This window comes from Orycteropus afer, unplaced genomic scaffold (assembly GCF_000298275.1).
Source record: "Orycteropus afer afer isolate SDZICR_OR568_19922 unplaced genomic scaffold, OryAfe1.0 scaffold00114, whole genome shotgun sequence".
Lineage (NCBI taxonomy): Eukaryota > Metazoa > Chordata > Mammalia > Tubulidentata > Orycteropodidae > Orycteropus > Orycteropus afer.
The window spans coordinates 6,210,568-6,224,241 of record NW_006921701.1 but is presented as its reverse complement, the minus strand read 5'-3'; the positions used below and the strand labels follow the sequence as shown (position 1 = coordinate 6,224,241).

Genomic DNA, 13,674 nt, shown 5'->3' with positions numbered 1-13,674 from the left:
CTATGCTGAGGTAAATAGTACTTTCTGTGCAGCTCTCCGTGGCTCTGGGCTCCCACGGGTTCCAATTCTCTTCCCTCTTCTTGGTGTATCCAGAAGACTGCTCATCCACCAGTCCCCTAAATGTCAAAGGCTGGTCCTTTTCCTTAGACTGTACTTTAAACCCAAATCAAAACAGATCAGATTGGAGAATGGCCAGTAAGGTGGGCACCAGGGGTCAGATAGTATGTACATTAAGGCAGTTCAACTCCTACTGGCTTTAGCGGCTGTGGGAGGCCAGCCACCTTCTTCCTTGGAGTAATGACCACACACTTTTAGGACATGGTGATTCTAGAGGAAGAAACATGACTTAGGGTATAGGAAGTAGGAAAAGTGAAGATTGGTAACAGGAGAGTGTAAAGTTAAAAGAACACAGGCTCAAGGGAGGTATTAAAATGATTTGGAGCCAGAGACAGTGGACACCACTTGAGCTAGGTGTATGACTTAAATCAACGGCCAGGGAAGCAGATGGATGGAGGAAGTGTGTGGAAGTTGGTGCTTTTGAGATGGGTGCTGGTGAATAATGCTGAAAGTATTGTGGACTGCTGAAAGAACTAACAAATCTGTCCTGGAGAAAGTGCAGCTGGAATGCTCCCTGGAAGCAAGAATGGCCAGATTTTGTTATCATCTACTTTGGTCATGTTGTCAGAAGGGACCGTTCCCTGGAGACAAATATTATGCTTGGTAAAGTGGAGAGTCAATTAAAGAGGGAAAGGCCCTCAACCAGATGGATTGACATGGTGGCTGCAATGATGGGATCAGGTATAGTAGGGATCGTGAGGCTGGCACAGGACTGGGCAGTGTTTCCTTCTGTTGTACATAAGGTTGCTATGAGTCATAGAGGACTAGACGACACGTAACAACAACATGGTGGGCAACAAGCTAATCACCAAGCACAGTATGGGATGAGAGAGAGTAGGTCAAGGTGGGGTTATCCCAGTGCCAGGCCATGGGGTTAGTCTCAGCAAGATCAGAGATAGAGGATTCTAGGACAAAACCAACATAGAAGTGAGAGATTTGGCATAGGAGATCTCTGCCTCATAAGACATATAAGTACATGCCATAAAAAGTATTTGAAGTTGGGTCTAGCTTTCAAAGATGGAGAGAGTAGTGGGATTGAGAAAGGGCTAGGATTGGTGTCTGAGATGCAGAGGTGCTCCAGGACTTCATACAGCTGGTGAGATGCCCATGTGCCTAGAACACTGTGTGCCTCAGGCTCATTCCTTGGCATTTCCAGACACACACTCCTTTGGTTTCAATGATGACTTCTATGCTAATGAATCCCAAATCTGTCCGTAGACCTTACTCACAAGACTCACCCAGTTTTTGCACTGTGACTTCTCCATGTCTCACCTTCAGATTGCAAAGCAGCTTTTATTTCTGCTTGTAGAGATACTATGATTTCAAGTTATCATACATATACACAATCTCGTTCCTTACCTCATTTTGATTTGACATCACAAATAAAGTTTTATAGGAGCTTTTCTGTTACATTTCCAACTTCCACTGTGTTCCTAACTTTTTCATTTATTATGTGACAGATCCCCATCCCCCATTCCTATGCTACGAAGGCAGCAGTGTCCTTCCTGCTTTGGTTCTACAGACCTCACCCTCTGTGTTTGGCTGATCTCTACTCTACTCTGATCTCTTTACTGACTTTCTTGGTGGTGATACTCACCAAAGGCTCTGCTCACAGAGGTCTCCCCAGTCAAGGCTCCTATTCTTGGGTACACAGTCCCTCTTCAGCTCCCCTGAGCTGCTCTTAATTCCAAAATTTGTGTAACTGATTTGACTCTGTCAGATAACGCTCCCCACCGATGTTGCTCACTAAAGCTTCATCTCACCAGCAAATCGTCTTCTGTGTAATCCGTAATCTCTCTAAAAGGCTTCCCTTCCGCTCCATCTGCCCTCTTGCCATAAAATGCATGTGTTTGTATAACTAGTAACCACCAATTGTTGTCAGTCAACTCCCTGACTCATGGTAACCCCATATGTGTGTCAGAGTAGAACTGGGCTCCATAGGGCTTTCAGTGGCTGAATTTACTTTGTTTTTATTGTGATTTGGGTGAAAGTTTACAGAGCAAATTCATTTTCCATACAGCATTTCACACACATTTTATTTCATGACATTGACTGCAATTCCCCGCAATGTAACAGCTCTCTTCCCACTTCCTCCCTGTGGTTACCTCTTCCCTGTGCCCTTCCTTTCCTATCAATGGCTGATTTTTCAGAAGTATATTGCCAGACCTTTTTTCTGAGATGCCTCTGAGTGGGTGGGTGGCATAGCACCCTTTCAGTTAGCAGCCAAATGCATTAACCATTTGCACTACCTGGGGAATCCAATGGATACCTGTAGTACCCTGATTTCCTGCAAAATATATGATTAGATATCTCATAAAATGGGTTTGATAATGTTGATCAGTCAATACGGCTGTTCAGGTAGTAACTGTGAGAGGAAAATGCTGCTGGAGGTGCACAGCCCTCAGAGCAGGTGCAAGCACTCCCTTGAGCCCCTGTGCTGTCCCCACCCACCCAGGTTGTGGAGGGAAAGCCCACTGCTTTCTCCTTTTATGTACCCATTACTTCTCAGCCCTCTAACAGCAGCCCCTGCTTTTCATCTCTATTGGTCTTTAGCTCCCCTTTCTCTGTTTTTCTAATGAAGTAAGAAACCAAGAGCATACTTTAGGGGATTTCTTTTTCCAGATAGGCAAAAAAAAAAAAAAGATTAAAACACATGGGACTGATACCAGGAGAGTGCTCTTCCTGTTTTCCTACTTCAGGGCTGTTTCCAATTATTCCTCTTCACTGAATAAATCATAATGAAACCTTAGATTACATTCTCACTATACTTTTAGAAAGTGGTGTCTTCTATACAAATGTGAAATATAAACCAAGCAATAGGTATAAGGAAAAAGAGAGTTATGTTTCCAAATAGTACCAAGTGGCACATTAAAATGAAACGATGAGCATATTTCTGTTCTAGGACTTGCTCTAACGCATTCTTGACCTCTCTTCAAGGTGTGATCTACTTAGTTTACACCACATTCCAACCAAGAATGACACCATGACCAACATGTTCATCCAAATTAACTAGACTATTTCTTTCGTTGGCTAAATTCATTATTGTCTGTTTCCCCATGTTGCCTGTTCTCCCTGCCCTCTAATTATCATTTACTTGAGGTCTGCTAGGATGGCTGGGTAAATGGCATCAATTAAGATGGCATAGATAAACACAAGACAAATAACGCAACTTTCCTGCCTTCAGTTGCACCTGGAAAGAACTGAAGGTCTGTATTTTGAATGTGGCTCTAGGACATGAAGCTACACAAACAAATTAGCCCTGTCTGGTTCCCAACTTAAAATCACCAATTTAAAATCATGTTGGTATCTGAAAAAGAGCTGCTTAAAATCAAAATCTTTGTGGGTAACTGTGAGATAAGAGTTTGCCCAAGTTTCTATACAACATAATCTGTGACTTCACTTCTGTCTCTTATCCTTTGACCTGTAGTGCCCTCAGAGGCCATGTGCTAGCTAGGGAGTTCTCTGGCAGGCTGTATTGGACTGCCTGGGTTTAAAGGCAGGGCCAAGTAAAATAAGCCCTGGGCCCAGCTATTAAGCAGACTCAGATCCAGCAGCCTTCTCTTCACTCTGGGTGTCCTGTGAGGTAACTCTCTGAACTGCAGACCTTATCCCTGCATTGCCTGCCCTATGGGTTTGAAACTGCTTTGCAAACAATCAAACAAAATCCCTTTATAAAAGCACAGGCCTGTGCTGATTAAAGAATTTCATTCCTCTCACTTTTCAAGTGGTCTCAGAGTTACCTATTTTCTCCTCAGACTGACTTATTTTCTAAAGCAAAAGGAAAGGTAATAAGTGATGAACATGGCCCTATAGCAATTATACAAGTTGTGCCTTAGGAAATTCCTTAGCCCTTGGGCAACCACTCAGGTTTTGGAGGACATTGCATATTCCAACCCACCCAGAGACGCACAGATGCAGTTTACAGAGGGAAGTCCTCAAAACCACACTTTGTCATACTTTCTGGAACTCCAAGGGGGAAATCCAAGAATGGTGGTGTCTGGATCTTTAGAAGGCTTTTCTTCCTCGGTATCTGGGTCTAAAGGTGGAAACTAAACTCTCTCGGACCTGCTTCTGGGGCTCACGCATGCTGGTCAAAAGAATGGGATCAGTTTTGTGCTCTACTATGTTGAATGGACAGACCTTCAGGTGCTCAGACATGGAAGTGACTTCATTAAACTCCCAGCTCTTGATTTTGGAGAAGAGGCTGCTGAACTGCCAGATCTGTTGGGAAAGAAAGAAACTCAAAAGTGAACATTAGGGCAATACCCTCAGATCAGCTTTATTTGATCAGCCTAAGAAATTCTTTGCAATTATTCTTCCTATTCTTAGCTTCGAGGGAGTGTTTAGTGATTTCAGACATTTGCTAATTTCTTCCCCAGTATCCAATTCCTAGTTGCCACCCAGCCATATAATTTGTGTGGGAATGACTCACACCAGCGCTAGTGGATTAAGCTCTAGGATTGGCTGAATCCAATCTCATATTGATGCTGTCCCTCCTCCCCCAGCCCCAATGATCAATGATTGGGTCTAGCGTAGACACATGGCTCAAATCAGGACAATCAATGCCAATGAGACTCTACTCTAAAACTCTTTGAAGATATTTTTCCCTCTGAACTTGACACTGCTGGCAGCCATGGGGGACCACTAAGGGAGAACCATACTTTACAATGGTGCCACTATTGAGGAAATAGAAGTGAGAAATGGAAAGAAGGTCCTTGATGACATTTTGGAGCTGCTAGATCAACCCTTACCTAAAGCTATCATCTTTGGATTGTTTACTCATATGGGCCAATAAATTCCGTTTATTGTTTATTCCAGTTTTTTTTTTTTTTTTTTAATTACTTAACAATGAAAATTATCCTTACTAATAAGAGTCTTACTACAATAGGAAGCCCATAGCAGAATTCTAGGGGCCTGGTGTTCAATTAAACACCCTCTGGCCTTTCCACCTGGGCTGCAGTGGCAAGTCCTTGGTTTTAAAATTTGCTTATGAAGTTAGATATAACTTGATAACCTTTCATCCTGACCACTTCCTCCTTAGTTTTTTGTCTCTGTTCCTATGTAAAAAGTTCTTGCCTGGGGTGTTAGAACTATTTCTCTTTTTATTTTAAAAGCTATTTCAATATGAGCATCTTCCAACCCCAACTAAATTGTCTGTCTGCCTTCCTGCTAGGAAATTGGTTTGCCCAAAATATCCAAGAAGAGTTAGCAATCATTGAATTGGGGACAAACTTGAGCAAAAGAAACGATGGTATTGCTAGTACATACATTTAATTATTCAATTCTGATTTTATACAGAAAGATACTAGGCTGTTCTAGACTGTAAGATTCCTGAATTCAGGGTCTTAATTTCATTCACCTTTATCCCTAACTCATGGTTGGTTTGCACTCAGTGTTTATTTCATGCATGGATGCAGGCATGAATACATGGAGATTCCCACAATTATGTTTTGAAGAAGAAGACTGCTCAGGAAATAAATAATGGAAAATATACAAGATATTTCGGACATAATCAAAGAAACAGACACAAACAACTCTAACTCTCCAAGGCCAGTTTGCAAACACTCACATATTGGAAACCAACTAAACAGTGAGATTATGGATCATTAACCTAAAAGGTCATCATAAATACATAGTTTGGATTACCAAAGTATTTACCATGAGAAAGGATGCTAATAAGGGCACCTTGGACCCTGAATTAGAAGTCTCACTTCTGTATGGTACAAGTTGGTAAGAGCTATTTAATACAGGTAAGTAGTATGGCCCCATTGGAGATAAGGAGCAAGATCTTTCTGAGGGGAAAAATTCTATAATTTATACAGAAGAATTTTTTAAAAATAATAATAATTCAAATAAGCATTTGACCCAGGTGAAATCAGTGAATTACATTCATTTAGGTTTTCAAAATGCGTTTTCAATGGGACCTGGCAGGAAACAGACAACACATTCAAATTGGATAATTTGAAGAGAATTTTTCATAAAAGCAGTGATTTACAAATATGTGGGTAGGAAACCACAAGATACTGTATAGTACCCAGAGTTAGTAACAATCAGAAGTGTTACTGCTCTAGGCCTAAAAAGAAAGCAGAAGTGAGGGTTACTGGAACCCAGAGAGAGTAGCTTTCCGGAGAGAGCCATTTGAGAGCCACCACCTTCAGTGGAGAGTGGTAACCAGAGAACAGATATACCAACTTCATTTTCCTCCCTTCCTCCCATCTCTTGCTGATAAACTCGCATTAGATTAGCCCAACTGGAAGCCAGTGGGCAAGGAAGCCTGTTGGTGAAGCCCATAGAAGTCACCCTCCTGAGTACAGAACAAGGTGGAGGAGGATGGAGCATGGAGCATGTGGGTGAATGGGACATATTCAGGAACACATTTATAAACAGGGTGGTGCCAACAGTTAATGTGCTTAGTGGATAGCTGAAAGGTTGGAGGTTGGAGTCCACCCAGAGGTGTCTCAAAAGAAAGATCTGACGATCTACATCTGAAAAATCAGTCTTTGAAAACCCTCTGAATCACAGTTCTATTCTGATACATGGAGTCGCCATAAGTTGGAATCAACTTAATGGCAGTTGGGACCATTTATATGTTTATAAGCCCATCTTCCCTACTAGAACTCCTTGAGAGCAGGGGCCATGGTGACTCCCAGCCATTCCAATGTCTGGTACAATGCCTGGCACATAGATGTCTGTTAGTAAATATTTGCTGAACAAATGAATGAATGAATGGTGTTTACTTGCCTTTCCATGGGCTCTCCAGGAGGTGCCTCCATGGGAATACCTCTTCTTTTTCCACTGCAGGAGGACCATCCCCCTCTCTTGTAACAAAGTGGCACAGATATTCCTCATCAGCACAGACACCTGGGAGAGCTGGGACAGGCTGATGCTGTCCAAGAACCCAGCAATGTACTGCAAAACCTCCAGGGGCAGGCTAGTTAGAGAATTCTGGCTTTTTCTTCCATGGCCTGCGGGGTATTTGTTCTTCGTCCCCTCACTCAGCTCTGATGCAACCTCGGGCTTGATGGCAAAGGTCTTGAGCTCCTGACTATAGATCACCTTCGCCTTTTGCCCTGGGGGACGGAAATGGTTTTGAATAAATGTACATCCCAAATAGGCTAGGGGGCATCGATGCTGGAACCAGCCATTGAGACAAGACTGAATGTCTGTGTGGACATTCTTGAAGTGCAGGGGGAATTCATCCCTCCTGAAGAATTTGTTGCAAGTAAACGTGAAGGCAGAGCTGCTCTTGTTGTGTCTCCTGGTCACACACTCACTGTGGAGCTCCACGTGGAGGCCCCCTGGGCTGGCAGCGGTTAGCAGGTCAGCTAGAACCGTCCCAGAGGAAAATTGTTCTGGCTCAAAGTTGTAGGTCTGTGTGGCAAAATCCATGAACAGCCCATCAATGCTCCTGGATTCGGAGATAACATGACCTTTCAGTTCTCTTTCCAAAGCACACTGAAGGGTGGTCTTGATGAGATCTGATTTTGGCAGTTCCTCCACAGGGATCCCCAAATCTGAAGTGTCTACTGCCTTGTGTTCTCCTGGCCTACAACTCAACATGGCATCTCCAATTCGAGCCCGCTTTCCACAGTAGCTCACAGGAACCTTGAAGGTGTAAACAGTCTTAACTTCCTGAGCCTCAAGGTTGCCATAAACAAAGTCTTTCTCCTTAGGTGTACAAGCAGGCATCTGACCAAAGTGAATAAGCATCCTCCCATTGTGCACCAGATACATATTATAGTCCTTTGCATCGACAGCTGTTTTTAATCTTTCCAGAACACCATCCTGCCAAGGGGCAAGCCCCATCGTTTCCACAGCTGAATGAAAGTCCTTCTGCTTCTCATTTTCCTGTGGTTCTTTCCCTTTGGCTGTGTCCTTTCCTTCTACCATGTTTTTGTCACTAGAAATCTGTTCTTTCCCTGAATCATTTCTACTCTTGCTCTCACAACTGGCAGATGAATTTGTTAAAATGGAGGCTGCATGCTCTTTGCTGAACATATTTTCCCACTTGCCAAACTTGGCTAGATCCATCCCTTCTTTGGTTTTGGCTAATATCTCTCGTTCTTCTTGACTCAGCTCTACCATCTCTCCATTAGTTGCTGACAGAGAGCCGTGTGGTACCATACCAGCATCTGCTCCACCCACTGCTCCTCCCATTTCTTCACCATCCATAGTTGGTTCCTCCTCAGTGGCTTCTCTAGTTTCTGGGAAAAGTTCCACCATTTTCAAGGATCTAAAAAGGACCTTTTGGTCCTGGAGGGCCAGGGCTGTGTCCAAACACTCCTCACTGGGGATTTCTTTCATGATGTTCTCATGAAGGGTTGTTTCAGAATCCACATTGGGCCAGCGGTTCCACTCCATAGAGCAGCAGACCACGCTGGCAGGACACACTTGCAGGTGCTTGGCCAGCTTGTGGCGAGACATGGTAAGTGGGCAGCCATATTCAGAGTTGAGGCATGGAACCTGCTCTAAGGGGCAAAGGAGCTCATGTTCTGACTCTTTGCACATATGGAAGACGGCACCACAGAGAAGGTGGCAGTTTATCATCAGGCAGGAGATGTTTGGTTCCACAGGAATGTGACAGTGGCGGTTGAAGCATCTCTCACAATGCCTGTGCTGCCCAGATGGAGGCCTGCATGTCTTGCCCTGGAGACGCAAAGGGCATGGGAAAGAGAAAACAAGTGAAAACTATCTCTGTGGCTATGTTTTCATTGACTTATTTCCTATTTACACATGCTTATTGTAGGAATCTTGGAAAATATAGCAAATCATAAAGAAGAAAGCAAAATTCACTCATACTCTGAAATAACAACTATCAACACTTTACTTTCCAATTGCTCATATATGTATGTAGTAAATGTACTTAGAATTGGGTGGAAGGGGGGATGCTGAATGTAATAGACTATACAATGTTGACAATATTATATTTGAGTTGCAGATTATGGTGTTAATGCTATGAATACAATTTCTTTTTTAAAATTTTTATTGTGATTTGGATGAAAGTTTACAGAGTAAATTCATTTTTCATATAGCAGCTCACATACACTTTGTCTCATGACATTGACTACAATTTCCCACAATTCAACAGCTCCCCTCCCACTTCTTCCCCATACTTACCTCTTCCCTGTGTCCTTCCCTCCCATGCACTCCTGCCCCGAGTGTCTCCCTGTGCACACACAGCCCTTCTATTCTCCCATGATGGTCTCTCCAAGGAGTGTATCTACCTATTGTAAATGTTCAGCTCATATGCCTATCTTTTGTTTGGCTGGAAGCCATGGGAATGGGTTTAATTCCAGATCTGAAGGGCAACTAGGGGCCATAGTCTCAGTGGTTCCATCAGGCTCTATCCGACTAGCAAACCTGGTCTTTTTTTTATGATTTTGAGTTTTGTTCCACATTGTTCTCCCACTTTATCTAGGATCTCCTACACAGATCCCCTTCTGAGTGGTTGACACTGGTAGCTGGGCACCATCTAGTTTTTCTGGTCTCATAGTCGTATAGGCTAAGGATCACATGGTGTACCAGTCACTTGGACTAATTGTTTCCATGTGTCTTGGTTTTCTTCATTCTTTTTTCTGGATGAGAGACCCATTGTTGCATCTGTATGGCTGCTTGCAAGCTTTTAAGATCTCAGTCGCTACTCGCCAAAGTAGGATGTAGAACAACGTTTTTGTGTAGTATGTTATGCCAATTGAGTTTGATGTCCCCTGCAACTATGGTCCCAAGTTCACAGGTCCAACTACTCACTCCCTCTGGGTAACTGGCTGTGGCCAAGAAATGATTACAGCCTTGCCCCTTGTCAGCTCTACTATACACCTGGGAATTCTTACAGAACATACCAATACACTTGTAGAAACATTGTCTGCCAACCCTATGTATGGTCTTGGGCACACTCACCCCTGCATGGTCATACCTAATAGTTCAGCCTGTTGACCCATCTATCTGCCTGTATATCAATGTTTGCCTTCACTGATGATGCAGTACTGTATGTGCAAAAGGGTTCATCTTTGCTGTCTCAACCTTCCACACACCTCTCTATATCTTCCTCTTCCTCAATGCCAACATGTTGATTACTCCCATTTGGTACATTGCCCTTCTCTTTACCCAAATCAATACTTGTCTCCACCTATCTAACAGTGTTCCCTACCCTCCCCTCCCACCCCTGGTAACCAAGATAGAAAATTTCCTTTCATATATAAACCTGTTCTTGACTTTTTACAATAACAGACTAGTACAATATTTGCCCTTCTGTGATTGACTTATTTCACTCAGCATAATGTCCTCCAAGTTCATCCACGTTATGTGGTATTTTGCCGATTCTATGTTATTCTTTAGGGTTTCATAGTTATGACTACAATTTTGCATCCTGTTTTTTAACTTGCTATTATAACCTGGACCAAGATTGTTTTTTGTTAATTACTCTTAGCAAATTTTCTTCCTAATGGCAATGTAACATTTCAGAACATGAATGTGCTCTCCTTCATTTAACCAATGACCTCCCCAAGCATGTGCCAGCACGAGAAAGGCCATGTCTGGTTTTGCTCACAGTTGCATCCCCAGTACCTAGCATGGGACCTGGATCATCGTAGGAATGAAGGAACTGTAGGACATTTATTGTTGGCTTGTTGGCTACTTTAAAAAAAAAAAAAAGTTTTACTAAAAATATTTACTTATAAATCTTTCTCACGTCTATGTTTTCTACCTTCTCTGTGTTAATTTCTTCCAGGTTCTGTTCTAGCATCTTTGGTTTGGTAAAAAGCCAATAAATATCATTGGTCCATAAGGACGAGTCTGCCAGCTGGTAGTGCTGCAGGATAAATGAAGCCAGGCCTGCAGCTCTGCTAGATGAAGATCCAATAAGTACCTGCTACTTACCATAGTTTCTCAATTTCTTTTTGCTTCTTAACTCTAGGAGAAAATGTAAATAATATGAGTTATTAGTAAGAAAACTGTTGTGATTATTGATATTAACAGTAACCTTACATACTCTCCCAGTCAATTCCCTTCATCTCCCTGGAGATAAATGTCATTGCCCCATTTTAACAGAAAGCATAGTACAGGGAAGCTTGGAGACATTAAGTAACTTGTCCAAGGTCACACCTCTGCTAAGTGCTGGAGCCAGGTTTTCAACCAGGCCATGCTGGCCCACACTCCTTTCACAGACCCATACTGCCTTCTGATGGGGTCTGTTGCTAACCATGGGGAATGTGACTTCTGCTGCCTGTTTCTTTTCTCCATTGTCTACTGACAATTATCCTGATATTCAGAACTCTCCCGCATCTGGCCCAAGTTATCCTGTTCATCTTCTCTTCTTCTGGGGCTTCCTGTCCACTCAGCAGCCAGCCTGATTCAATCTTGATCTGGGACAATTCCTGTAAAGTATCTACCACGTGCCATTCACTCTTAGGTATTCAGCTGTGCTCTAGAAGCAGGCTGACCAGGGACTCCAGCAAGTGAAGAAAACATGCTCTGCTTTCAGGGGGGTGCACTACTTGGCTCTGGTCAATCAGTCCATGTAGAACGGGTTGCCATGACTTCTGATTTTTCCAAGGAAACTAGAAATGCATATTTTTGTGAGTGGTGGTCTGTAGTGGAGTGGTTAGGAGTGAGACCACACTGTAACCCTGGCACAAAAGTCAGTAGTTGTGAAACTTTACAAAAGTTAGTTAACCTCTTTATGCATCAGTTCCTCCATCTGTAAAGGGAGAAAAATTCTACTACCTATATCAGAGTGTTGTTGTGAGAATTAAATTAGTTAATATACATGAAACTCCTAGAGCAGTGCTTGCCTCATAGGAAGTGATCTATACTCATTTGGTATTATAAAATAAGCATCTTTCATATCATTATCCAAAACTCACTGCCGTTGAGTCAATCCTGACTCATAGCAACTTCTCTTTGGGTTTCTGAGGTGGTATATCTATGGAAGTATATTGCCCAATCTTCCTTATAGCACAAAACATATTTTACGTATCAGGATAAAAATCCCATGGTTTTTATCAACTAATTTAATTTTTAAAACAAAATAAAACTCCATTTGGACCAAGAAAAACATGTATGAGGGCTAGATATTATCTGCAGATTACTAGTTGCAATACCTGATCTAGAGAATTTGTAGCATAATGTCAGCATTGCATTAGTCTAGGGTGGGGTGGGGAAGTTAGCACTCAAAAGCCAAGAAGATGCAGTATTTAGAATTTTTATTTTATTCTTCTTTAGGTTTGGCTATCTTATTGTGGATGAGTGTTCTAGTTACCTAGTACCACTCTGACAAATGGGATGGCCTTAACAAACAGGAGTTTATTCTTACAGTTTGGAGGCTTTAAGTCCAAGTTCAAAGTGCCAGGCTCTAGGGGCTTGGTGAAAGCCCCTCAACCTTGGGGTCCAGCTCTGCCTCCTGCTCCCGGCCCACTGGAGCTAGAGGCATTTCTTCACTCAGACAGCTGCTGGCTGCTGAGACTGAGAAGCCTCAAGGTTGATAAGTAAAAAGGCACAGTTCTGATGTTACCAAAACACATAGCAGGCTATTAACTTAAGTCCATATAAGTCCCAAGGTTGGCAGAGCATAGCAGGCTGCTGAGCAATGACAGGGCTACACGGAGGGCCCAAGCATGCCAAAGGCTAGAGACCATTCCCAAGGCTTCTCCTTATATACAGGAAGCAGACCACATCCCAAAGGCATTTACTCAGCTGCTTGTGGTAGATCCCACCATGGAGCTGATTGCCAGTCCCATCATGGGGAATAACTACCACCAGCTTTCCAGCCACTCAACCAGGCCCAGCCAAGTTGACACACAAACATAACTACCACAATGAGTTAACCCTCAATTTTTTTTCTTTGAAAAATTTCAAATATACAGAAAAGACAAAGAAATATATACAATGAACACCCAGATATACTCCACTTAAACTCAACAATAGTGAACATTTTGCCACTTTTGTGAACTCTCTCCATATACAATTTTTGGTTGAACTACTTGAAAATAACTTGCTGATATCATGATATTCATCCCTAAGTCCTTCAGCATGTATTTCCTAAGAATAAGGATATTTCCTCTGTAACTATATTAAAATTATCTTACTTAAGAAAGCTAGAAATATTTTCTAATATCATGTAACATGCTGTCTATATTCAAATTTCTTCTGAATTTTTTTTTAATGTTTATTTTGGAGCAGGATTCTTTTAACGTCCACTTATTGCACTCGATTGTCATATGTTTATAATTTCTCTTAATCTAGAACAGTCCCCTCAACTTTTTTTCCCTAATTTTTTCCCAGAAGAGACAGCCTGAAACCTCAAAGAGAATTTACTTTTGCTAATTAATTTATGCATCTGTTCATCTATCCATCTATTCATCCAGCGAACATTTATTAGTTACTTAGTATGTAATCAGTGAGTGAGCATAAGGATCATCTGGGATGCTTGTTAAAGTGGCGGTTCAAACCCACCAGCCACTCCTCAGAAGGAAGGTTGGGCAATCTACTTCCTTATATACTGCCTCAGAAACCCAAGGAGAGGTCGCTATGAGTCGGGTTTGACTCAATGGCACATAACAA

General features: G+C 42.4%; 1 protein-coding gene across 1 annotated transcript in view; it reads right to left on the bottom strand.

Moving 5' to 3' along the window:
• Window positions 1-4,122: 4,122 nt before the first annotated feature.
• The window catches only part of FBXO40 (F-box protein 40), a 17,587-nt gene continuing 8,035 nt past the window's right edge, over window positions 4,123-13,674 (bottom strand). Inside the window, exons 3-4 of the mRNA XM_042781396.1 lie at window positions 6,859-8,763; window positions 4,123-4,338 (exon numbers count right to left, since the gene is read on the bottom strand). Of these exons, the coding sequence (XP_042637330.1) occupies window positions 4,123-4,338; window positions 6,859-8,763 (2,121 nt within the window). The remainder of the gene's footprint in view (window positions 4,339-6,858; window positions 8,764-13,674) is intronic.